The 27,083-nt window shown below is 35.9% G+C and overlaps 1 protein-coding gene and 1 pseudogene across 1 annotated transcript; both read left to right on the plus strand.

The window, feature by feature from the left end:
* Nucleotides 1–3,402: 3,402 nt before the first annotated feature.
* LOC147406198 (amino-acid permease BAT1 homolog pseudogene) lies at nucleotides 3,403–6,410 on the plus strand (annotated as a pseudogene).
* A 3,326-nt stretch (nucleotides 6,411–9,736) lies between these two features.
* On the plus strand, nucleotides 9,737–25,998 carry LOC147406199 (uncharacterized). Its single transcript, XM_086432515.1, has 5 exons — nucleotides 9,737–10,287; nucleotides 10,913–11,042; nucleotides 11,143–11,469; nucleotides 25,057–25,277; nucleotides 25,584–25,998. Exons 1-5 carry the CDS (start codon nucleotides 9,737–9,739, stop codon nucleotides 25,996–25,998), a joined length of 1,644 nt encoding a protein of 547 aa, XP_086288641.1.
* The last annotated feature ends 1,085 nt before the right edge of the window (nucleotides 25,999–27,083 follow it).

Raw genomic sequence — 27,083 nt, forward strand, 5'->3', positions numbered from 1 at the left:
ATCATTGTCCCCGATAGCGGCTCCAATTTGTTTTGAGTTGTAGATTATGATAAAAATAAAGAACAAAATAAAACCTCGGCAAGTAAGGCTCAATCCACAGAGACAATGTAAATCCAATTATATTTTCACCATAAAAACAATTCAATTTACGCAAATGAGTAAAACAGTTTTCGAGAGAAATTATCTAAAAGAAAACACTAAAAACAAAGACTTAAAACATTATGGAGAAGTATTGATCAGTCAAATCTACCTTTACAAACTTTATCAATGATTTACTATCTTCTATTTATTTCAATCCACTAAACAAAGCTAATGTTTGTGGATCGGAAAGTCAAACAGTTACATTAGAAAAGAGATTGAAAGTATATGATTAATATATTAAGCTAAGATTATGGGATAGATATTAATTGTTCTCTGTGGAGCATAGTTAATCTTGAACTTATCAAAGAATGAATTATCAAAACTTGATAAACAGTCAATATTTAATTTGATAATATTTACTTAAAAACTATCACAATAAAACGATTAAAATAATTATCATGAGAATAGTAAAAAATATTGATAAAAGCTTGCTTCTGCTTCTTCAATCAATCTAACGGAGAAGTTAGTTGATAATCATTGCAAGAACAATAAAGTAAAGTAAAATAAACATGATGTAAAAGAGATAAAAGAGATGAGAGAAATATGAATATTTTATTGCTTCTTGGAATTTGAAATTGGTATGGGTTCTTCGATTGCAACTCCTTCTTCCAAATAAAAACTAAAAACAAAATAGAAAAGAAATGTTACTATTATTCTAATATCTAGATATCTTTAAACTCTAGTATGTCTCTTATTTATAGATATCAGATTAGAGTTTCTAAGAGAATTAGAGTTTTGAAAACTTTCCTTGGTTGCACAAATCCATAAACCCTAGTCCATTAAGAATGATTTTCAGCCGCCAGTCTTCAATGATTTTTCTGAAGTCTGACTCACTACCTTGACCGCACCACACTAGTCAACTTGGGAGCCAAGGTCAACTTGGGCCCATTGGACTTGGGTCTTGGTCAGTTGGCTGCTCCCAGGTCCTTGATCACAATGCATGCTTCATTTCTTCTGAATAATTTTCGAAAATTTACGATCTTTTCTTATTACAAAAAATTAAAAATAATTATTTTTAATATGCATTATAAAATGGAAATCTATGAGAAATATGGACTAACAATACATTATATTTAATAAAGGGATTTAGTATGCAATTTATCTGTAAAACTCATGCAATAAGGGCTCTAGAAACCAATTTCTAGACCCTGATCAATCCTTATAAAAAATGAGTGCAATCCAAAACTTTTAGGCCAAATAAGACAAATTTTGGCTCTCTAATGTTGGTTGTCGAACGCCCCTTATATATATACATATACATGTAGGTGGCATTCGACTCACAATATTAAGCTCACAAAATGCTCACAAAAGTTTTGTACTATGTGTTTTAAAAGTTTCGGATTGGACTGATTTTTGTGAGGATGATCTCAATGGAAAAAAGATCATTCTCACAAAAAATAAACCAAATCTGAAACTTTTAAGTCCATCAAAAATGATTTACAAATTTTCGATAAATAATCCATCGCTCACAATTCTAAAACTACTTTTAATGGACTTAGAAGTTTCAGATTTGGTTGATTTTTTGTGAGGATGATCTCCTCACGATAAAGATCTTCTTCATAAAAAATTAGCCTAATTTGAAATTTCTAAGCCATATAAGACAAACGTTTTGGTAACATTTTGTGAACCTAAGATTGTGAGTCGAATGCCACCTATATATATATATATATCCAAGGTATTGAAAATGGTTGGCTATCAAACTCCCAAATTTAAAATTAAAATTGAATGATGAAAAATAACTCTTGTTAATATTCCCATGGCATTGGATCATCTTTTTGGATTCCACAATGTAAGCTCATGATCCTTAGTAAGATTTGAAATCTTACATATTTAGTCAGGTTAGCCTGATTCTATTCTTTTTTTTATAGATGTCCATTTATAGGCTTTGCTACCAAATACGTAGTTAGTTCAAATGTTACGAAATATCTTTTCCACAATTAAGTTTAGTAAAATGCTAATGGGATTTCGTAGGACTGCATTTGACACTGACCAGACTTGGAGGTGTGCATAGAACCATAGATTTTTTTCTTCAAAATACAAGTGAAAAGCATCAACGATTTTGTACACACTTCTATGTCAACAGTTTCAAAAGCAAATTTAAAATTAAGATATCCAATAAGGTAAGAATTCAGATATTATTCAAAAATTGATTAGTCAAACATCTAATAAGATAAGAATTCTGATATCAATTCATAATATCTGTCGGACTTTGAATTCTGATATAGATTCATAATATCTGTCGGATTTTGATTTCAAAGTCAATTGTAGCCTTATTCAATTGAAAAACACTTTACTTATTAACTTAGTAAGATTTCAATTCTTACTAAGAGTCGTTTAGCCCTCATAGATTGCCACATTGGCAATCTAATATCACAACCTTCTAGATTTCATGAAAAATCTCATATTCAAAACAAAACAAAACAAAAATGTTTTGAGCTTCTTCCAAAGTGTTGAAAATAGACAAAGGCCAAAGTTCTTAAAATCTCTTCCTTTGCATCTCCATGACATCGAATCATATTTTTGGATGGAGTATGTGAGCTCAAGACCCTAAGTAAGATTTGAAATCTTATTAAGTTCGTCAGGCTAGTCTGATTCAATTTGATTTGATGTGCGAAACACTTTCCTTATTAACATGGTAAGATTTTAAGTCTTAGTAAGGGTCATTTTGCTCAAATAGATTAGGACATCAGCAATCCAACACCACAGCCCTTTAAGTTTCATGGAAAAACTCACATTCAAAAAAAAAATAAAATTTTTTTTAATTGAGCTTGATCCCAAGGTTCTGAACTTTCACATAACACCCAAACTTAAAATTGAAATTTAATGAGAAAAAAAAAAAATCTGAAACTTCGTTTTCAAAGTTCATAGAATTTTATCCTTTACAGACCTAAATCACCGGTTCACATTTTTAGATGCCAAGGGCTGAGCCGAAAGACCTTTCGTAAGGGAGAAATCCTTTACTAATTTTTATTTTTTTTATTTCCTTTTTCTTCTTTCAAAATAAAAAGTAAGTCTAGTCGGACTCATTTGATAATTATCCATTGACAGGCTTAGCTACCAAATACGTACTTGTAATTGGTACAAATGTCGTATAATATCTTCTTAACACTTAAGTTTAAGAATCGTCAATAGAAAGCACCAATTTATCGAAAGTGTTCTTTTTGTTTAGATCTGAAACTTTTTAACTGTTAGATCCAAAATTCTTCGTAGAATAATTAAAATCCTAGTTATCTCTTCGAATTCGAATACATTTTGATGGAAATGGAGACGGGAATTAGGGTTTTGGAAGAGGAAGCTCCGTATCTTCTTCTAAGAGATGAAGACGCCTCCATTCATTCTGATCATTCCAGGCTGAAACAGCTCGGATATAAGCAAGAGCTCAGACGCAGACTCTCGTACGTCTCTCATCTTAAATTTTATTTTTCTGCTAATGTTTTGATCTTTCTATTGGATTTTCTTTTGGGAGTTAAATTCGATCTCTCTTTAGTGATTTTAAGAACAAAGTTTCAAGGATTTTTTTTTTTTTTTTTTTTTTTTTTAATATTTGCGCAATTGGCTGCTTTTTCTGAGTAAAATTCGATTTTTTGGGGGCGAATTTCGGTTTCCAGTTTGATTTCATAATACTTTTTTAACCACAAATGACGATTGAGGCTCTTTATCAAACATACGGCTCAGATGTGAGGGAAAACAAGATTTCCTACTGATTAGGATTAAACTTGGGAATAACTGTGATATTCTTTCATCTCAGCCGTTCGTTTGTTGGAGAGTAGTATTGCCAGTTTATGTTGCCTCTGTAAATCGTTCGAAAGACATCCCAGAAGTATTTATATTTTTATAAAGTGATTGATAAATCAAGTGCCCCTATTTATTTTTATTTTTTAATCTTTTTGATAGTTTAATAAGTTTTGATAAACCTTTGAGATTCCCTGCATTTTCAAATGCAGTAATGAACTACTCTGTCTTACCATTGGTGAGTTACAAGAGACTAATATATAATGATTCTCTTAACAACCTTTATTTTTTATTAATAAATAAAAAAATCATTTAGGTCAAAAGTTTTGATTTATTTGGCAACCATTTTATCCCCTATAAATCTCTTCATTTATCTCAAAAGTTCAAACCTTTGCTTGATTTGGTAAAGTCATCTCAGATAAAAACTATTATGGGTTTATGGCACTATAAGATAGCGATTTATTTTCACTTATTAATATGTAGGTGCTTTCATTTATCAAAGTAGACATTGAGGGTTCTTCATTAGAGTACATGTGACATTTTCAAGGAGTATTTCAAATTTTAGCAGAAATGTAGGGGTGTGAAATAAATTCAGAATGCCACGTGTCTTGTAACGAGACCAGGGTTCTTACAAAATTTTGAAGTGGCCTGCCTACTTCAATGTCGGACTCTCTATGGAAGAGAACACTCCAGGAAAGGGAAAAAACTTTGAAAAGGCCATCCCGCTTCAAAATTTTGAAGAACTCTCTCCTTTGAATTACACATGGCATTTCAAAAGGAGATATTATAAATATTGATTAAAATGTAGGGGCATAAAATAAATATAAAATGCCATGTGTCTTGTAATGAGGTGGGTTCCTTCAGCGTCTAGTATCTATTGTTTACGACTAGGAATATTGGGGTATCTAATCCCATTTGCTCCCTCAGAGAAAAGAAATAAAAAATTGTTTTCCATCTTACCCTAATTCTCTGTTTGATGGTAGAAGGGCCTTAATCATGGGTTGAGGGTTTGAGCCTAGCAAAGTTCTTAATCGAATCTTATAAGAACAAGTGGTCGTCTTATCACCAATCACCAAAACACAAGCTTAACCCAAACCTTCTTTGACCCCAACTTGTGTCTAAATATTTAAACCCATCCCCGCCACTAGTAGTATTTCTAAAACCCGAACCCTGCCTTGTCCCGTCCCGCCATTTAATATAATTTTTTTATTAAAAAAACTAATAAGATTTTAGAAGAAGTATATCCCTATTTGTATTTCTATAAACTCTCATGAGGGATAGATATAAATCGAGGCAGGGTGGGAGTATATCAAAACTGTCCTCGCCCTAAATCTGATTTGATTTTTCATTTTTAATATCAAAATCACCTTAAACCATTTAAAGGTGAAAAAACCCGGGGCAGGGCGGAGCAAAATTACCATCATTATAGAAAAGGGATCTTCCCCGAGAGTAGTAAGATAAGGGGTATTTTTATCTTTTTGTCTCTCTTTTGGGTATGACTGTGGTCAATCAGTATGTCGTCGGTGTGAAAACGCAGGGTATCTCAATTATTCACCAAAACCCTAATGTGTAATGTCCAAATTAGCCTGAATCACATTATTCTCTCTCTTTCCAGTTCTTTATGTAAAGGGACTGATTGGTTGCACACCATTAGTCGTTGGTTGCACGCCAACCTTAAAATTTTTTTTTAATAACCTCTATTTTAACCCTATTGATTGCACTTCAATACCTAATCTTTTTAGGTTTATAGTTTATTTATTTTTCTAAAGCTTTGTATGCCCTACTCATGTTCTACTTTGCTCGTGATATCTACTTGTATTATATCTTTGTTGTGATTGATTTTGCTGAGGTTCTTTTTTACTCCAATTAAAGGTATTAATTTTTTAAATCTTTGTTTAGATTTTATTTAGGAATTAAACAAATCATACAACTTTCAAAGAAACCAAAGCATTTCTTACAAAATGGTTCTTAAACGTGTAATTTTGTAGACATGGCTTCGAAAAGTCCAAGTATTTCTTGTAAAAATTACTAAACTACCAATAATTTATGTGGGATGGTTGACTAAGAAGAAAAAAAAAATGAGTGTAACATTTTTTTTAGTTACTTTTGGAGTGTAAAGGAAAATTTGTAAGTGGTGGTGTGCAATTGGTTATGAGTGGTGGGCCCGTAAATTATTTATATTTTGGGGTGCAACTAGTCGATCCCTCATGTAAATTATTTAAATTTTGGGGTCGTTTGATAATTGATAAGATGTACGTGTGTTCCTGTGTAGCGCGATATCAAACTTCGCTTTCACTTTCTCCATCATATCTGTGATGACGGGCATCACGACTACCTTCAACACTGGTCTAACATTTGGTGGGCCCGTAACTATGGTCTATGGATGGCCAATAGCCGGTTTCTTTACTCTCATGGTGGGCCTCTCAATGGCTGAGATTTGCTCCTCCTATCCAACTTCTGGTGGGCTCTACTTCTGGAGTGCGAAACTCTGTGGGAATGAGTGGGGTGCTTTTGCTTCTTGGCTTACAGGCTGGTAAGATCGTTTTTTGGCACTTGATTCTTTAGGTAAGCATTTCTTTGATTGGTTTAATGATCCATTGGGCTCTCTATAGAATACATGTTGAGTGGGGCCATTACTTTAAAAAAAAAGATGGCTATATGATGAACCCCGTGATACAAAAAGTTTATTAACCCGCATATTTCCTCTGGGCCCACGCAAAAAAAATTATGTTGATTAGGATTTTGATCATTGATTGATGTAATCCAATAAATGCTGTGATCAAGTTGAGTTTTAAATAAGGAAAATGCTGGAATGACACAAAGGGAGACAACCCAAAGGTCAAAAAATGATGTGGTGGCATGCACATAACCATAGAGCTTTTTACTTGTATCTCACAGAAAAGCATCTACGGTAATGTGTGTGACACCTCATCATTTTATCTCCTTAGTGTCTCCGTTTATGTCACCCCAGCCCCACTCTTTAAATAATGTTTAGGTCTTTATGGGTCATTGGGCTCAAAAATATGTGACGTATTTTTTATGGTTGACATCAAATGTTTTTGTATCATAGGGCATCAATTTTCTAATCTTAGAAGTCCATTTAATCAATGGTATCTTCCAAAGGATCCAAACGGTATGCTGGGTTGGATTTGGATTCTGAAAAGGATCCGATTTGATTATTTATTTAGTCACTTTCGTGTGTGTGTGTGTGTGTGTATAACTGTATATAATAATAATATATACACAATTATGCATATACTTTTATCATATTTAAGCGGTGTGGATTAGGACTGATCCAAAAAAAATTGGATTTTTGGATGGGGTCCAGAACAGAGCGGATCAGGTCCTGATGACATAAATTTCTTATCAAATCGGGACCAATCCAATCCGAATACAATCCATTGATAACTCTAGATCGCATCTTCTCACATACTATCAGATCAAGTCCTTTTTGAATGATTTAGGCACTTAAAATAATACGCTTTTTTGGGTTTCCTTGGTAGTTAATTTGGGACCATAAAATGGGCACAAGGCTTTCTATCTGGGCTTTATGATACTCATCATGGCCAGGCATTGCTTGGACTATAACGTCAACCTGCACCCTAACGCAGGCCATTAACACTCCCATCAGGGACCAACCTGGCTACAATACATTAGGAGTTTCAAAGGGTTGGGTGCTAAATCCATACCTGAACCGAACACAGTTTGGACACTAATGTATCCAAAACTGGTTGGTTTTCTGTTTTATTTACCATTGTAAGCAGACAGAGCATGAAACAATTGTGAGTTCAGCGTCCAATTATTAGTACTAAAACAAATGGTCCTAAAGCTAAACCTGGTTAAAGTACATCTACACCTTCAATATTCTGGTTAAAATCCATTGAATAACAGAAGAAATTTGGGTACTTTAATGGCTGATCGGGGTGGGAGACAAACCTTGGTTGCACAACTCATCCCCCTATTTGGATTATGGAGTTATGTTGTCATTTGACGATATGGGTCATTAGCCCCTAAGAGATAGATGTGACTTTTTCGATTACAGACTTGTGGAGGGATAAATTCTCCGACCTATAACAACTCGTGTCACTAAAGAATAATAGAGTTCATTGGGGAGCATTCTTCCAACCTGCATAAATGCAGTCGCTCGGTAGTTCACCGAGAGAATGGGCTCGGATGAAGGTCGGGGAAACAAAGTACCATGAATAAAAAAATGACATAATCCATGAGATTTCAAGATTTGGGCGACTGAATTACAAGGGACTCTAGAAAGAGAATCTAACACGATTCTTATCCCAAAATAGAAGGGGATAAGGAAGGAAAATGTGCAAAACGGAAACTCCCCTTTCCATAAATAGATAAGGATCAATATTTTTTTTTGGAACTTAGGCATCAGAGGCTTTATGGAACAGGGAACATGGAAGATCTCGAGGAGTTGCAGATCGTTTGATTGGAAGAATGAGAATCTCGAGGTGATCACAAAATCCACTTCTACAATTGGCTCCTCTTTAGGAACAAACAAAAAACACGATGTGCACATGACAAACATAAAGAACAATGGCCGAAGGGATGCAGCAAAAGGTGTTGCGAGAGCTGTAGTTGAAAGTCAAGCTCCTGCAGCCCAGAGAGTGCCAGGGAACCAAAATCTCATGAAGGACGTCCGCCATTTGCTGACGCAAGTAAAGACGGAATTGCAACAGAGTGTAAAGCCACAATCAAAGGGAAGCAGAGCCCTTGAAAGGGAGAACGAATAACTACGACTACCGAGGGTCGACAAATCAGATAAAAAAGGGGGAAATGAGGATGATGCTGGGCTTCAGACTAGGAATCACGACCCCAAGGCTCAGTTGGAGGTTAATCAAGTCAATAACGGTCAAAACATACCATCCAACCCATTAACTTTGGGGGAGGTGTAAGATTTGTTGAGGCGAACAGAAGATGTTGATGTTCGAGGAGGGCAAATCGGTTGCCTCATTTGCTCAGTTGTTAGGAATCAAAGAATGTCACCATTCACAGGGGCGATTCAAAATTCCAAGCCTCCAATGAAGTTCCACATTCCCAAATTTGATTCTTTTGATTAAATAGAGGACCATATATAGCATGTAATGCATTATAAGAAATTGATGATATTTTATCAAGAGATTGACGCGCTCACTTGTAAGATGTTCCCGTCCAACTTGCGATCAATAGCTATTATTTTGTTCTAAGGTCTGCCAAAAGGTGCGGTTGAGAACTTTCAGCAGCTGGAGGAGCACTTTGTAACTCATTTCATTCACAACAGGCGAAGGAAAGTTTTGGTCAATGTACTATTCTATTGGAGGCAGGAAAAAAGGGAGAACATCTGAGCTTTCATGGCACGGTTCTGCACTCAGTTGCTATTGGTCGGAACCTTGATACTGACATAGTAATTTAGGCCTTCGTCAACACAGTCACACCAGGAACAAAGTTGCATGAAGAGTTGATCACCAACCCACCAGAAAGATTGGAGGATCTGTATGTCACAATTGAGAAATACATTACCCTAGAGGAAACTCTAAAGAGTATGGCTCAGGAGGCAAGACCGACGATGCACACTGTTATGCCGACCAAAACTAAAACTAAAAGAAAAGGAAAAAAGGAAGAAAAAGAGTCGGGCAAGAAGAAGGTGAGAGAAACTACAGGTTGGAATTCATGAAATTTAAGGAGGATCCTCACACCCCTAACAAAGAGACCCTCATAAATACTAAAACACATAAATAACGACCTTAGTTTCGTACCACCTCCTCCAAACTAACGAGGCAGACTAGGGAAGCCTTACTATGAGTACCATAAGGCAGAGGATCATTTGACTGATGATTGCTAGAGGTTGACGCATGTCATCTAGGACATGATTTACCAAGGAAAGTTTAGAAGGTATGTGGAAATAGAGGAATCTAGGAAACGAGATCCTTCCCCTTTACCTCCGAGGGGACCTCCAAAACATAAGGAACGAGGTCAGAGAGTGGTCAACATGATCTTTGAAGAATTTTGTTTTGATGAAGTGGTCAAAATCTCACATCCCACCAAGGTTAATAAGTCACGGCACGAGATAGAAGTTCATCAAGTTACAAAAAGGGAAACTGTGGCTCAAGTAGCTAAGTCTATATGGGAAAGTAAAGCAACAATGTTCACTCAAGAAGACCTGAATGGAATAACCAGCCCGTACAATGATGCCCTGATTGTCACACTGGTAATAGGGACAGTTGATTTGAAAATGATATTCATTGATGATGGGATAAAATTGGATATTCTATTTCTCTCGGCAATCGAGCGGATGGGAATGCTCAGCGAACTACAACATGCTGAGGTTAGTGTTTATGGATTCAATGAGAACTTGATAAACCCAGCTAGGGAAATGACACTGCCCGTTGCGGCAGGACCTGAGGTGGTAATGACCAGGTTTGTGGCAGTAAAGCTAGTTCAGCATACGACCAAGTTATACTAGGGAAGAAGTGGATACATTCAATGAAGGCTATGCCTTCGACATACCACCAAGTCATATGTTTCTCGACTAGTTAAAGGCCTATGGGATTAGAGGGGACTAAGTAGTTGCTCGGAACCACTTCACTAACGCAATAAAGGAGGGTAGGAAGAAGAAATACCAAGATTGAATTGAGGAAGTGAAAGTCGACCCACCTAAGGGTGGGAATCATAAGGAATTATAGAAGGAACGATAGGTAGAACAACTGTCAGTAGTAGATCTGGGGGAAGAAAGTATACATCAAACTTTTATCGGGTTGGGTATGGAGAAGGAAAAAATAAAAAAGATGGTGGAATTCTTAAGAAGGAACAAGACCTTTTCGCTTGATTTTTTGGGGACATGCCCGGTATAAATCCATGGACCGCAAGTCATAACTTTCATGTAGATCCTAGGTCCCGATCGTTCCAAAAAAGCCCTCAAAGATTATCACAAAAGCTAAGGCAAGCAGTTAATGAAGAAGAGGTAAAGTTACTCAAGGCCAGATTCATTAGAGAGGTGTAGTATTTGAACTAGATCACGATTATAGTGGTAGTGTTGAAAAAGAGACGATAAAGTGTGTGTTTACATTGACTTCACTAATCTCAATAAAGCATGTCCAAAGGACGGATTCTTTCTTCCAATGATTGATTGGTTGGTAGATGCAATTGTTGGGCATAAAAGGCTCTCTGGACAGGTTACAATCATAATGTGCTTGCCCTCAAGGATCAGGAGAAGACTACTTTCATTACGAAGGAAGACCTCTTTTACTATAAGGTGATATCATTGGCTTAAAGATCATAGGGGCCACGTATCAAAGGCTAGTCACCAAGATGTTCAAGGATAATCTCAGGGATATTATGGAAGTATGCATTGACAATATGCTTGTAAAGAGCAAACAATCAGAAGACCATATGGACCATCTAGATAAGACATTTGCTCTGCTAAGGGACTATGGGATGCGCCTCAATTTGAAGAAGTGCACGTTCGAAGTATCGTCAAAGAAGTTTTTGGGCTATATGGTGACAAAGAAGATGATAGAAGGCAACCCAGATCAAATAAGGACACTGTCGGAAATAACTTCACCAACCAATGTAAAACAAGTGCAAAAGTTAGCAAGTCAGGTAACTATGCTCAATTGGATCGTGGCAAGATTTTTAGATAAGTATCGACCTCTCTTTATGTTACTCAAAAAGGGGATTGGATTTGAATGTATAAAAGAATGTGAAAAGGTGATTCTAGACTTGGAAGCATATTTTGGGACACTTTCAATCTTAAGTAAGTCAGTGGATAAGGAGACTTTGGGTGTCTACTTAGCAGCTACCCTAGTAACAATAAGTTCGGTTCTTTTCAAAGTTGAAATTAAGAGAGCTACCAGTCTAAGAGTCTAAGGTCAAGTATAGCCGAACCGAGAAAATCTAGTTAATATGATGTATTCAACTCAGAAGTTGAGGTCGTACTTCCAAGCTCACAAGGTCAAGGCAATCAAAGACCATCCACTTAGGGAAGTCTTGTACAAATTTGATATGTCCAGAAGAATTGCCAAGTGGGCGGTTGCATTGGGAGAATTCGATTCAACCTTCGAACCAAGGAATGCATAGAAATGTCAGGCAATGGCAGATTTCCTGACTGATTTTCATGTAAAGGATCCGTACTAGGAAAAAGAATAGGAGGTAAAACCGCCAAAAGATGACTCACTTGACCCTATGAGCTTGAAAAGTAGGTGGAGGCTATTCATAGATGGGTCAACTAATTTCTTCTGGTCAGATGTGGGTATGGTTTTAGTCACCCTGAGCAATGATAAGTTGGAAAAAGGTGGTAGAACTAAGGTTCAGGGCCTCCAACAACGAAGTAGAATATGAAGTAGTACTCGAAACCTCCGCCTTGGGTGCATACAATCCAAATTCTTTTATTTATTTATTTATTGTTATTTCTTAAATATGATTGAGAGGGTTGACGTGTTTTTTTTCCCTAGGACTAACATCATGGTCCACGTGGACCGCATAACCTATAGTAAGATTTTAAATCTAACCAAGGTATCACACTCTTAGACCAACCTCACTCGTATTTACTCATTTGGAGAAGAATGAGGCTAACACCACTTAGTAACGCTCCCACCTTTACTAAGAATCGTGGGGCCATGTGGAACCACTTTGGCCAAATAACAAATTAGCCTTCTGGTAATAATGGTGTAGATTAACCGACCAGGGATTAGTTGAGATGGCATAAATGATTGGATTTGCTCTCCAAGTCATGACTTCGAATCTCTATTTGCCCTTCACAAAAAATGTAGCTATTTACTTGTTGTACACGTGTTAAGTAGGATGTTATATGCGGCCCTCCAAAGCAAAAAAAAATCCATAATATAGATTAGATTTATAAAATAGAAATAATTAAAACAAGATAGTTTTAACTTGATCTAAACTTTGAAAGTAGGGAGAAACTCATAAATTTAAAATATAATAGTGAAATATAATATATATATATATATATATATATATATATATATGGGAGCAGTTCAGCAGTCTTAAAGTTTGTCAAACATTGTCGCCAAACATTTTGCAAAATATGGGTTAGAAGTTTTGGAATGAGCTGATTTTTTGTGAGGATGATCTCTATGATGAGGAGATCATCCTCTCCAAAAATCAGCTCATTTTGAAATTTCTAACCCTAATTTACAAATTGAAGAATTGTGGACCGTCTAATTTTTGTAAATCACTTTTAATGGGATAAAAAGTCAGCTCATTCCAAAACTTCTAACCCATGTTTTGAAAAATGTTTGGCAAACTTTAGGGTTGTTGAACCGTTTCCATATATATATGGGTTCCGTTTAGCAACAAACATTTTGGCAAAACATGGGTTAGAGATTTTGGAATGGACTGATTTTTGGTGAGGATGATCTCTACGGTGAGGAAATCATCCTCACCAACAATCAGCCCATTCCAAAACTTCTAGTCTCAATTTACAAGTTGAAAAATCGTGAACCGTCCATTTTTTGTAAACCATTTTTGATGGGGTTAGAAGTTTTAGAATGGGCTGATTTTTGGTGATGATGATCTCCTCACCGTAGAGATCATCCTCACCAAAAATCAGCCCATTCCAAAACCTCTAACCCATGTTTTGTCAAAATGTTTGTTGCTGAACATTTCCATATATATATATATGGGAGCGGTTCGGCAGCCCTAAAGTTTGCCAAGTTTGGTGCCAAACATTTTTTGTAAATCACTTTTGATGGGGTTAGAAGTTTTGGAATAGGTTGATTTTTTGTGAGGATGATCTCTACGGTGAAGAGATCATCCTCACAAAAAATTAGCTCATTTTGAAACTTCTAACCCTAGTTTACAAGTTGAAGAATCGTGGACCGTCCAATTTTTACAAATCACTTTTGATGGAGTTAAAAGTTTTGGAATTGGCTGATTTTTGGTGAGGATGATCTCCTCTTCATAGAGATCATCCTCACAAAAAATCAGCTCATTCCAAAGCTTCTAACCCATATTTTGAAAAATGTTTGGCACCAAACTTGGCAAACTTTAGGGCTGCTGAACCGTCCCCTATATATATATATATTTATTTATCAATTCTTAAAATTTTGTGTTTTGCATTCTTTTGACATCTTACGAAGTTAAAATTGGTATACTTTCCTTATTAACTTAGGAAGGAAATTATTTTCTTTGACAATTTTTGTTGATTGTTCTTATAACTCACTTGCATGCTTGAATCATATATATTGGTATGCGAGTGAAACAGGGAAATTGAGAAATAAAATTTCTCTTCAATGATAAACTAGGAACCAAAACCCAAATTCCAACCCAATCATGTTTCATAGTTCCAAACACTACTACTATTACTACCTGTCCTGCACCTTACATGGGTAAGCTAGATACTTTGAGCTACCTAGAAAATCTCCTACACCTTACATGGGTAAGCTAGATACCTTGTGCTACCTAGAAAATCTCTGGTTGCTATTATTGTTATACTACTACATGTCACATGGAATCATACCAGAAAATAGAGATGCTTTCTTGCAAATGGCATGTTTGAATTCGACAAAAGAAGATGAAAGTTTCGAGGAGTGGGGCCCATTCATCATTGATGGAATTGGACAAAAGTTTGGAGGATCCCTTGTTTGCTGTAATTGTGGCTGCCCAGTGCCCATTCTATCGATTCCTTCCTCTCTTTTGATTGCTGCAGTTTCGTACTTGCGTCCAATCAGGATTAGTTCCATATGACCGAGGAAAGTCATAAAAATACAAAAAGCCACTTGTAAATAAAATTACAAAAATACCCTTAATCCCAAGGTCTTGTCGGTCGATTTGGATTATTACCTTGGCGCTCTTGAGTTTATGGCTAAGTCTAGATTTTAGGGAAAAAATTCAAAAAAACAAATTTTGACTTTATCCGAAACTTTTAATACAAACTCCCAAAATTAAAATTCAACAGCAATCTTTTTTATTTTTTAAAATTTTGTGTTCTTCATTCATATGACATCTGATTGTGAGTTTGAATAGCATATACATGGACAATAAAGCGTTTTTCTCAAGTGATTTTATGTTTTTATTCAATACAAGAGTCCAAAAATTAAAATTACAAATGTACCCTTCTCTTGTACTTGAACATGGTATCTTTTATAGACATACCATTCAATGCAAGTTTCTCACGCATCCATTTCTTTAAAATCCTTTGAAATATCTTCTCACATCGTAGTCATGAATCATTTGATACTAGAATTTTCAAACATGCTTTAGGTCATTGAAATCAATAATAAGAAATATTATTTGATGATTGTCTTAGTAGAAGATATTATAGTGATTCATATTATATTGAAAAGCCAATAATACATAACTCTAATGGATCTAATTCAATGAACTTCCATGCAATAAAACAGACAAATTATAAATTTTCAAAATAATAAACATGAATCAGAAGTTTGCTTGATTTTTAAAGAGGGAAAAAAGATTTGAACTTTGGTTCTATTCGTTTTTTCTTTTTTGTTTTTTGGATAGATAAATTGGACTTGAATTCACGACCTCAAAGTTGTTTTGCAATGTGTTAAACCAACTAAGCCATGGGTCTAGGCCTTTTGTTTCTATTCTTTACTTTGAAGCATAACATTTTTTTTTTTTTTTCCGTAGAAAGATGTTTGCGTATAAACCATAGTGACCGTCTAAATTGTCATGATGTTTATTTGTCTACTTTCTTTGTTTGTTGTGGATAAAGGGGGTTTCGGACCTTAGGGCTGACTAGCAAAGACGAGGCAACTAGTCTCTTAGAACATCATATCTCGCACAAATCCCTTGAGTGCATGCAATATCCCACAAGCCACACATATTAGGTAAATCGGGAAAAATCCTTATGAGTGGCTAACAAGTAGACTTGTATGCAAGACCTCTCTTGTTTTGAGAAATGTCTTGACTATTGTGTTTGTTCGTTGGTTTGTTTACTTGTCTCCTTGGTGCATATTTAAGAGGAAGGTCCATTTGCAAGCAATAAACCATGGGAAATGAGTCTAGTCTGCATGGATAATGGACTATTATAACCAATTATGTATGTATACTACAAAATGATTTCCTTAGGAAATTTGGATATGTGTTGTGCACTATTCCATTTCCGAAAGGTAAAAATAAATATAATTTTAAATTTAGGATAATTTTCTATATTTATCGTTGAATGGCTATTTCGTCGATCATAGACTCACCTTGAGATCACTTATGATTTAATTCCAAGATTGATAGTCTTGTCATCCTCAAATACCGATGAGGTAATAGTCAAAAATTTCTGATGCTTAAGTTAGAATAGAACTTTAGTGTATAGAATGATCAAAATGCCTAAATAGAAGATCCTTCTCACATATTTATATTTCTATTGACATTAAATCCTAATTAGACAGTTTTCTTCCATTATGTCTTTCCCACGGTCATAAGGATCTATGATTATTCATTTCCAAGATTCATCCTATCGATTATTGTCATTCCATCCAAGAATACGGAACATTTGAATAGGAATATTCTACCTCATCTAGGAAGGTGAACCCTCTCGATTGGTAGTTTCGAATGTTATCCCATTTGGGACGATATCTCATCCCAAGGTACTACTCTTCCCTACATTTATCAAACCTTATGCAGATCTTCTGCTACTTGCACTTTTTGATCATCTTGAAAACAGTTTAGTGAGTACTCACCCACTTGATTCAACTATTTCTCTCTATGAATTTAACTAAGAAATTTTTCTTTCATTACCGGCTACCTCTATTCAACCTTTTTTTAGAGATTTTTTTTCTTCCATATATGGAATAAAAAAAATTCAAATTGCATTGAATGAATTAAATAAGTTCAAATCACAACTTGTATATGGAATAAAAAAAATTCAAATTGCATTGAATGAATTAAATAAGTTCAAATCACAACTTGAGCTACAATATCGATGCAAAATGTATTGCTTGCTAGCACTCCATGTCTAAGTTTATCCCATAGAGAAAAAAATACAATTTTTTTGTCCAAATTGATTTTCTCTGTGGTTGGGAAAATGATTTCTCAACCTCTTGTCCACTCCCTGGAATATGATTTTCCCCACCTCTCTCTCTTTTTAGAATTTTCCTAATTACAACCAAATGATGGAATTCATTTTCTCATAAATTTTTTTTTGAATTAGTTGTCAAATAATTTTCCATAATTTTTTATTCAAGAAGATATCGCATTTAGCATGGTATATTTAATAGCAAGGATAATCATAAACAAACGGAATCTTTAAATAGAAGTAAAAAAATTCAATTTAATTAATGAATAGTTAGACGTCTTAAACTAGTACCCTTTATCATTAGGAGTTGAATTTTAAACATAGCTCTTTGATAAATTTCAAAAGCACGCGTGACATAATGTATAACTTGTTGATTAAGTATGTGAAAGAGTTGAAAGTCAAACCGCCCGCCCGCCCGCCAGCCAATGTAGAGAATCCAGTCTAGATAATAGGAACATAAGTAGCTTTCAAATATAACCATTATTTACCTATTCTCTCCTCAAGTTGAACTAAAATGCCCTTTAAACCTAATTTTATTGATTTTTTATGGTCTTCCTTGGGTTCTAAACTCAATTCCTACTTTTAACTTAGTGGGTAAGTGGGTGGGTGGGTCTTTTTAGCTCATTGGAGTTGTAATCCTAAGAGTTGAATTTCAGAAAATTGACGGAAGAGTCAATTATAACTCCACTGTTGGATTTTGTGTAAGAATGCATCTTGGAGGTGCATTCTTGGACTTGGACTTGGAGGTGGAGTCACCTCAAAAGTAGGTTTCATGGCCTATCAAGATTGAGTGATTTAAATTTATGGATGGCTAGTGTATGATTTTGTCTATTTCTTATTTGGCCGATAATAGATGTTTGAAACAGGTCGGGTATGAGTTTCCATCAATATCTAAATATATTGTTCGATCATCATTTATTTATTTAGTTTATCCAGCTTTAGGTGGAGATATTAACTCGCACTATATAACAAGGTGGCGTGGCTTATTAAAAAAGAGTCTTCTTGGAGAAGTTTATGTTTTGTTTGTTTGAGTTTCACGAACCAGTTTTTTTGTTTTTAAACCAAAAAAATCATAAAAATGATATTCATTTGGACATTTTTGACTCTTGTGGATTTCAATTGAAGACAAAAAAGTAATTTTTCGAAGAAGTCGTCCAAGAAAGACTTTAAATGACTTTTGCGGGAAACCAAAAACGTAAAACGTCTCAAGTGTAGTTATCAAAATACCCTTAATATTTAATCAAATTTTCAACTAAATTTAACCTTGTAAAATGAAATGAAAATACTAAAATAGCCTTCATCTCTATTAAAATACCCTTTGTAGAGGGAAATATTTGCACAATTATCTAATCATACACGTGTCCAGGTTGGTTGAGTGGTACCATACGTATATCAACATATGAGACGTCATCCAGCAGAATGGCAAGCCAAGGTAGAGAACGCCTAACTAGACTGGAAGGGCAGCACAACACTGAGTAAAGACCTGGTCTACTAAGCAAGGCAGACCTGGTCTAAGAGTACTTGTAATCATGATATGTGCACGTCAAACCCAGAGATCATGGAGGATATCTCCCTAGTATAGCATATCCAATCTAGAAGATCCACATTCCTTTTAGGATCTAAGGAATTAGGAGATTCTCTGGGAACACTTCTCGAGAGAAGGAAAAACCCTGATTCGAAAATAGGATCTATAAGTAGCACAATTGGCATGGAGTAGATGATCTTTGGGCAAATTAAAATTCAAACCAGTACATAAGATTTTTCTTCTACTTCTCTAACTTGAGCATCGGAGAGTTTTTGACAGGTATCACACCAGCACTTGCAATGAGGGGGAATGAGTAACTTCGGATCCGTAAAGCAAAGCCCATCAATATCGTTCATTGGAATCTAACCTCATAAATTTGACGTTGTCTGTGGGAACCCAATAACATATTGATTTTAGTCAAATCAATAGGAAGATTCACTAGAACCACTGAAGTTAATGCACCTCCACCTGCGGTACCTACTGTAGATACTCAACTCTTGACAATGTTAAAAATCATAAGGAAGCAGTAAAAGGAAATGCAGAAGAAGATGAATGACTTGCCCGAACAAAATTAGAACCTGAGTCAGCGTATTGAGAACCAACAACCAGCAAGACAAGATCTCCCACTGAGAGATCATCTGCTTCCTACTGGAGATGATCGCATATCAAATGCTGAAGGAAGTTATCAACCTTTGATCCCAACAGAAGAAGGAGAGACATAAGTTGCCACTGCAACTACTCGGGCAGAACCCATATTGAGTCTAACTCGATAGGAGATCAAATAGATGATCCAGAAGGAGAATGAGATGATGAAGAGTGCATATATTGGCACAATGGTAGTGCAAGCTGTTAGGAGAATTCAAAAGTCTCCTTTTACAATAGAGATCTTGGTAGGAGAAATTCCGAAGAAGTTTGTGTCACCCTGTTTCACCCCATACTTTAAGACAAAGGACCTAATAGAACATTTATTCCATTTTTGACAGATGTTTGCACTTTGGGAAGGGAACAAAGGTTTAATGTGCAGGCTATTCTCTTCTAGCCTGTAGGGAAATGCATTATAACTTAGTTCCACAAGTTACCGTGTGGATCAATAATTTCTTTTGAGAAGCTTTGTACTACCTTTGTGACATGATACATTAGTAACATGAAGAGTAACGGGGACGTGGACACTTTACTCAGCATGAGAATGCAGTCTAGGGAAAGTCTCAGAAAGTTCATAAGGAAATTTAAGGAAGATGCGATGTCCTTGGAAAATTGCGAAGAGAGAATGACAGTAGTGGCGTTCAAAAATTCTTTGTTATCGGGCTCAGGGTTATATAGGTCTCTTGTGAAGAGGAGACCAGAAACATTAAGTGAGATGTTCGAAAGAATAGAAAAATATATCAGATTGGAGGATGACCACCGAAATACAACAGGAAAAAGAAAGGTTACATACACTGTGGTGAGGGCTAGCAAGCAACTTTAACCATAACAACAGAGTAGGAAAAGACTACTCGGGCAAGACAAAGAGCAGAGGAGGGAGGGGATATATTTCTTTATGCCCCTTAACGAAATCTTACTGCTCATCACGAATGAGCCTTACTTTGAGTAGTTAGCGCCACTTCCTCAAGATCAGATAAATCAAGATGAGCGATATTGCGAATATCACAAGGTATTGGCCTACACCACTAATAAGTGTCAGGCCTTAAAAAAATTTCTGCAGAGGTTGGCAGAGTAGGACAGACTAAATGACCTGCCTAGAAGACAAAGAGAGAATCCACCCCGAGATAGGAATCAAAAACCTAATCAACCACCTGTTGAAGGACAGGATGGAAGGGCAACAGTTATACACGTTGTCCTTAAACATGAGAGTAGAATGTCAAGCCTAAATAGGGTTGACGAAAGAATCAAGAGGTGGCAAGCAGAGCACCTTGCTCACGTCTATACAACAAGAAGTGGGCACACAGAGCAGACGGAGCTTTACGGAGATCAGACCGTGGTTTCACGGAGAAAGATTTGGAAGGGGTAATGAGGCCCCATTATGATGCACTAGTGGTAACCCTCTAGGTGGGCATTTTTATTCTTAAGAAAGTATTGATTGACAACGGTAGTTCAATTGATATCTTGTATGCTTCGGCCTTTTTGAAGATAGATCTTAGTAAAAGCGTGCTCACTCAAGCAGAAGCCCTTCTAATTGGGTTCGATGGAAGGACAAGCCAACTATAAGGAGAGATAGTCTTGCCTGTGCAGGTAAGGCCAATAACCTTGATGATTAGGTTTATGATTGTCGAAACAAGTTTCCTATATACAATGTCATATTGGACAGGTGGTGGACCCATGAGATGAGGGTCGTCCCTTCAACATACTATCAGGTCATGAGATTCCCAACGTCGCAAGGGATGTGGGATCTACGAGGGGATCAGGTAACAGCCTAAGTGTGCACTATAAAACCTCGAATTTTCGATTCGTATCTCGAGAAAAATTAAATAATGGAATTTTGAGAAAATCCTGAAAGTGGGACTTAAGGGTAAAACTTTAGAATGTTTCTAATCATTTTTAATGGAATCTGACTTCACCATTGAATTCAAATTAATCAAAAAACATATTTTAGTCTGTAAGCACGCTCAAATGCGAGTCCGAACATAAAAGTTGCAAAATCCTCGATTATCGAGTCGGATCAAGATAAAATAATGACTTTTTATTAGAGAAAGAATTGTTAAGATTCGATCATATCATTGGGTTCGTAACGAAAAATTATTGAACATGGACTATTTACTTGTCCTTTTTGGAGTCTAAAAAGTCGAAATATCATCAAAAACGAAAACAACGTCAATTTTAGGGTCACATCGAACCGAAAAAGTAAATTTTTGTTAGAGATAGAATTTGTAGAAATTGACCAACCATTATATTCGAAACGAAAAATTATACAAAATAGAGTATTCATTTGTCACTTTTGGAGTCCGGACAGTCAAGTTATCATCAAACGAAACAATAGGTAAAATATCGATTTCGTCCCAAAAATATTATTTAAATCAAAACACCATTCATTGTCACTTTAATTTGTCCAAAAATCAGTCAAAGAGTTTAAAAAAAAATTTTGATTTTCTTCCGAAGTTCAAACTCTGATTCACCGCGAACGATCCATTTTCGATCTTCGACGCAGAAGGAAAAAAATGTCTGTAGCCTTGACATCTACAAAACCCATCCAACTTCTTTTCGTTTCATCTTCTCTTTCACTTCGTATCATAAAAAATCAACCGTATATATACGGGAGTTTCGTAACTTCGACATTGGATTTCATTTGTTTTGAGGTCAAACCGTCATCCGTCGTAGAAGGGAGAAATGACAACGACATTGAAATCTTCGAAATCACTGGGTCAAATTTAAAAATTAGTCGCCACGAAGTTCAGTCAGGTTCGATTTTCGCACATACGTTTCGATCATCTTGCATAGAAATTGTAAGGAACTCTCAATTTCTATTAGTAATCGTAGATTGTGAAAATTGCATTTAGGATTTTATTAAAAATTTGTGATGTGTTTCTAAAAATATAGAATTCAATTGATTTTTTCAAATTCATGCTAAAACTTGCATTTTGATATGTTTAATTATATTTTATAACAAATTATATGTGGGTAGGATATTTCACCAAGTTATTTCCGCCAATTGGGTTCTGTGCACTGTTCGGACCCTATTTTGATATAAGTTTTGTAATTTTTTAATGTTATTGAGAAAAAAATGAATTTCATAATTGGAAAAAAATGATTTAATATTCAATGAACTCATATTGAGTTGATGAATATCAGAAAGTGAATATTTTTTTTCGAAAAATTGATAATTACAAAAAAAGGGAAAAATGGGATGAAACAATAAAATGTAAGAGTCACACCCGATGGGTGATGTCTGCATTTTACATTATAATGTTGTATGTAGGTTGATGAAGGGATATTCAGGGATAATGATTGGTTACATATTTATTTAAATTCTGTTGGCGTACAGACTTCAATTTCTATTATTTATTTTAGGGTGGGTAGCCACAGTTGCATAGTAAAAAACTGGATATCTATTCTTAATCTTGTATTGTTAATTTTTCTTTTGTTTTCCAATGAAAATAATATATATATAACTATTTTGTGAGTTGTTAAAGAGTCTGTGAATGCTTGAAGGGATAGTGCATCATAACATCCGGAGTGGTGTACTATACTGGGATATACGGTAGGGACCACCAAGTTCATGCGTGGTATGCAAGGCGTATGAGAGTGGAGTCACAACTGAAATCCGAGTTTATTCCTCTTTATCTTTACGAATGAATTTGTAATGTAAAGGTATACGAATGGATTGTATATTTGGGAATCACATGCACGACTGATAAGCATAGACGAAGATGATTAATGAGTGATCACTAATAATCTATAGTAATCGAACGTTCTGACATATCGAAAAGAGACCCATTGCTTACGGTCACGTCAAACAGTCACGAAATCAGGAATTACTACTTTATTATGAAATATAATTTCCTGACAGGGATCGATCCAGTCATGAATCCCAACTCTCTAAGTCCACTACTCCACCATTGTGTATTATGTATCTGTTGCCTTCTTTTTATATATAAAATGAAATGCATGTTTAATATTTCCATTTGGTTAATTAGATTTATATAAAAAGAAAATGTTATAGTGGGTACTGTTGATTGATGTAATATGAGTTTTAAAATGTTTAGTTGCTCATCCCTGTCTATATGTACCAGTTAATCGTAGTTTTTTCTGTAAAATTTTGTATATTTTAAAATGATTTAGTATGTTTATTCGTTCATGTTAGGAGAAGTTATTGGTAGAAACTGTTTGTTTTCCTACTGAATAACCATTGTTACTCATCTTTTCCTTCTCCATTTTTTTTAGTTTCAGATTCAAAGCTTGGCAAGGTAGGTATAGAGTACAAGTGAGGATCATCTAGTGGGTCAGATAGACAACCAGAGTCCGTCATTTGGTGAGTATTGGGGTTATACCCCCTAGTGATGTCGATTTGTCAATGAGTATTATAGCTTTGTGTTGAGCGTTAAGACTTTTGTTAGAGAGGAATTTTTATAATCTCGTATATAAATTTCATCTTCTACACGCTGATCTATCATATGTTATTAGATATATATAGGCTTTTCCTAGTATTATATTTTGTATGTATATATGCAGGATAATGTATGTCGTCTGTCAGGTGGAGGTTGACCGCCTTGTAATACTAACATAAACAGAAGAAAACATACTAAAATTTCGAGGCATCACCTAGTGCTTCGAGATCTGACATGGGACTTTGTGTTAGTGTTTGGCGGGGCGCCACATGCATGCTGGACAAGGAAAAATTCTCCAAAAAGGACATTCAGCAATAACAGTTACAATAGGGGGAAACCGAGCTTAGGGAACCCCCATACATGTAAACATCCAGATAGTGGATATAAGGGAAGGTAGGCAGATTGGGGTAAAAGCAAAATTGATGTCAGAAGAGTTGAAAGAACTAACAGAATGCTCGAGGAAAAATCAAGATGTGTTTGCCTGGTCCATAGAGGAAATGTCGGGGATCAGCCTTGAAGTGATCTGCCACCATTTGAATGTGGAGTTAGCTGTCAAGCCAATGAAACAAAAATCAAGGAAATTAGCACCTCGATTCAAAGAAACAATAAATGAAAAAGTAAGTAAGTTGATCAGAACAGGTTTATCAGGGAAATACAGTTCCCTAATTAGATAGTGAATATAGTGACAGTGCCAAAGAAGAATGGAAAAACTAGAGTTTGTATTGACTTTACAAACCTAAATAAGACCTACTCGAAGGATATTTTCCTATGCCGAAGATAGACCAGTTAGTTGATGCAACTTTAGGTCACGAAAGACTATCCTTCATGGATGGCTATTCAGGTTACAAGCAGATACAACTTAACCCAACAGACCAAGAGAAGACAGTATTCATCACCGAGCAAAGACTTTATTGCTACAAAGTTATGTCTTTTAGTTTGAAAAATGCATGAACAACTTATCAAAAACTAGTAACAGAGCTCTTTATGAATTTGTTGGGGAAGACCACGGGAATCTATATCAATAACTTGTTGGTGAAGAGCAGGAAGAAGGAAGATTGTGTTACTGATTTGGAGGAGGTCTTTTCACGAGTAAGGAAGGTTGGGATGAAGCTCAACCCAGGGAAATGCACATTTGCATTAACTTCGAGGAAGTTCCTAAGCTACCTGATTACAAAAAAGGGTATAAAAGTTAATCCGGACCATATCAAAGTACTGTTAGATATACTCTCTCCAAAAACGCAAAGCAAGTACAAAAGTTGGCAAGAAGGGTCGCAACTTTTAATAGATTCATATCCAGGTCTTCAAACAAGTACAGGATTATGTACCAACTATTGCGGAAGAGCACCAAATTTGAATGGACAGAGGAATGTGAACGAGTTTTCACAGAGTTGAAAAAAATACCTAGGCCGACCACCTATACTTTTCAAACCAGAAGTTGGAGAGGAACTTGGGCTATACTTAGCAATTTTCGAACGCGCATTCAGTTTAGTCTTAGTCAGAGTAGGACAACAGTAGAGCAGCCCATTTACTTCCTAAGTAAGACTTTCACTAATGCGAAAACTCGGTATTCCAGAATTGAAAAGATGAGACTAGTTTTAGTCTACACAGCTTTACGTTTGAGACTATACTTCCAGGCGCACCGAGTGCAGGTCATAGAGTATCCCTTGAAGTCCATCCTAGGAAAGACGGAGGCATCAGACAAAATGGCAAAATGGGTTGTACAGCTAGCAGAATTTGGGCTTGAATACAAGCCCAGAGTTTCGCTGAAAGGCCAAGTAGTGGCAGATTTTTTGACAAATTTTCCAGTAGAAAAAAGAGATCTATTAGTAGAAGAGCTAGAAAATATAGAAGAAGGGTAAGAAGCAAACAACCATCTAGGATAGAGAGTCTATGTGGATGGGTCTTCAAACCTGTAAGGATCAGGAATAGGGATAGTACTAATCATTCCTGACAACTTAAGGATAGAGAAGATAGTCGGCTGGGGTCAGATCGTCAAACAATGAAGTGGAATATGAGGCAATGTCACTCGGCCTCAATTCATTGGAAGATTGGGGGTAATAGAGGCTATAGTCTACAATAATTCACAACTACTAGTTAACTATGTCAATGGAACATTTGAAGCATGAGATCCCAAGATGTAGTTCCATTTAGAGAATATCAGGTCTGTCATGCTTCGAACTGGAAAATTAATAATAAAGCACATACCAAGGACAAACAACAGACATGCAGATACATTAGCCTTTATAGCCTCAATGTTGGTAGGGCAAGACAAACAAGAATTGCCACTAGGATATCAAGAAAAACTTGCGATAGACGAGCCAGAGATGGTGAGTATAGTAGTTGCAATTGGAGATCAAGGGTGGATGACCCCAATTTTCGCTTTCCTGCAGTTAGGAACGCTACCTGACAATCCAAAGGAGGCAAGACGCGTAAAGAGCAAAGTAGAGAGGTACGCCATCCTAGATGGGAAGTTGTACAAGAAGTCAGTAGGAGAACCACTTCTACGTTGCCTAACGCTAGGAAAAGCGAAGGACGTACTGAACGAGATCACGGAGGAGATTATGGAAATCATTTAGGGGCAAGATCTCTAGCCCATAAAGTACTATCCTAGAGATATTTCTAGCTATACTTGCAGAATGATGCGACTCTATACGTCAAGCATTATGGTAATTGTCAAAGATATGAAATGATAATTTGTTAACTAGCAGTGTAGCTCAATTCCCTCATCAGCCCTTGGTCATTCGCACAGTAGGCGATTGATCTAGTAAGCCTATTACCCAGGGCACCAGGTAACCTAACCTTTTTACTAGTAATGACATACTACTTTACTAAGTGAACGGAAACACTCCCTCTTGCCATAATTAGTCAACAGGAGGTCTAGAAGTTTATATGGGAAAATATAATTTGTCGTTTTGGTCGGCTACGCACTATAATCTCATACAATGGATGACAATTTATAGGAGAGCAGATCAAAGAATTTTGCAGAGAATATGAGATAACACAGTTATTCTCTATGCTATAGTATCTACAGGGCAACGAATAGGCTGAAGCCACAAACAAAGTACTATACTAAAGAAGAAGCTGGGAAAAGTGAAGGGAAAATGGACAGCGGTCTTGCATTGTGTACTATGGGCTTACAGGACAACTGTCAAAGCTTCCATAGGGATGTCTCCATTTTCTATGGCCTATGGAATGAAGGCAGTAATACCAATAAAAAATAGTTTACCTACGATAAGGTCCAGAGTAGTGCAGACTGACCAAAATAACCAGCAGATAATCGCAAAATTGAATTTGCTGGAAGAAAACGAGAAACAACGTTGATAAGGTTATAAAGTTATCATCAGAAGTTGCAAAACTACTTCAATAAGAGAGTTCACACAGACAGTTCAAAGAATGAGACTTAATGCTGCGTAAAGTATTCTAGAATACATAAGAATATAACAATGGAAAGTTAGGTCTTAACTGGGAAGGGCCATACAAAGTAGCAAAAATAAGTCAAAAGGGAGAGTATTATTTGGGGATAATGACCGGTTAAGAGCTGCCTAAACTGTAGAATATGTAATTTGAAAAGATATTTTCAATAAAGAAATCTCTTATGATCGTTGGTAGCCTGCGTGTGGAAATAACAATAAACATGGATCCCACGTGGATCCGTGCCTAT

The sequence above is a fragment of the Akebia trifoliata genome, chromosome 3 (genome assembly GCF_017979445.1).
Source record: "Akebia trifoliata isolate Shusen 1 chromosome 3, ASM1797944v1, whole genome shotgun sequence".
NCBI classification, from domain to species: Eukaryota; Viridiplantae; Streptophyta; class Magnoliopsida; order Ranunculales; family Lardizabalaceae; genus Akebia; species Akebia trifoliata.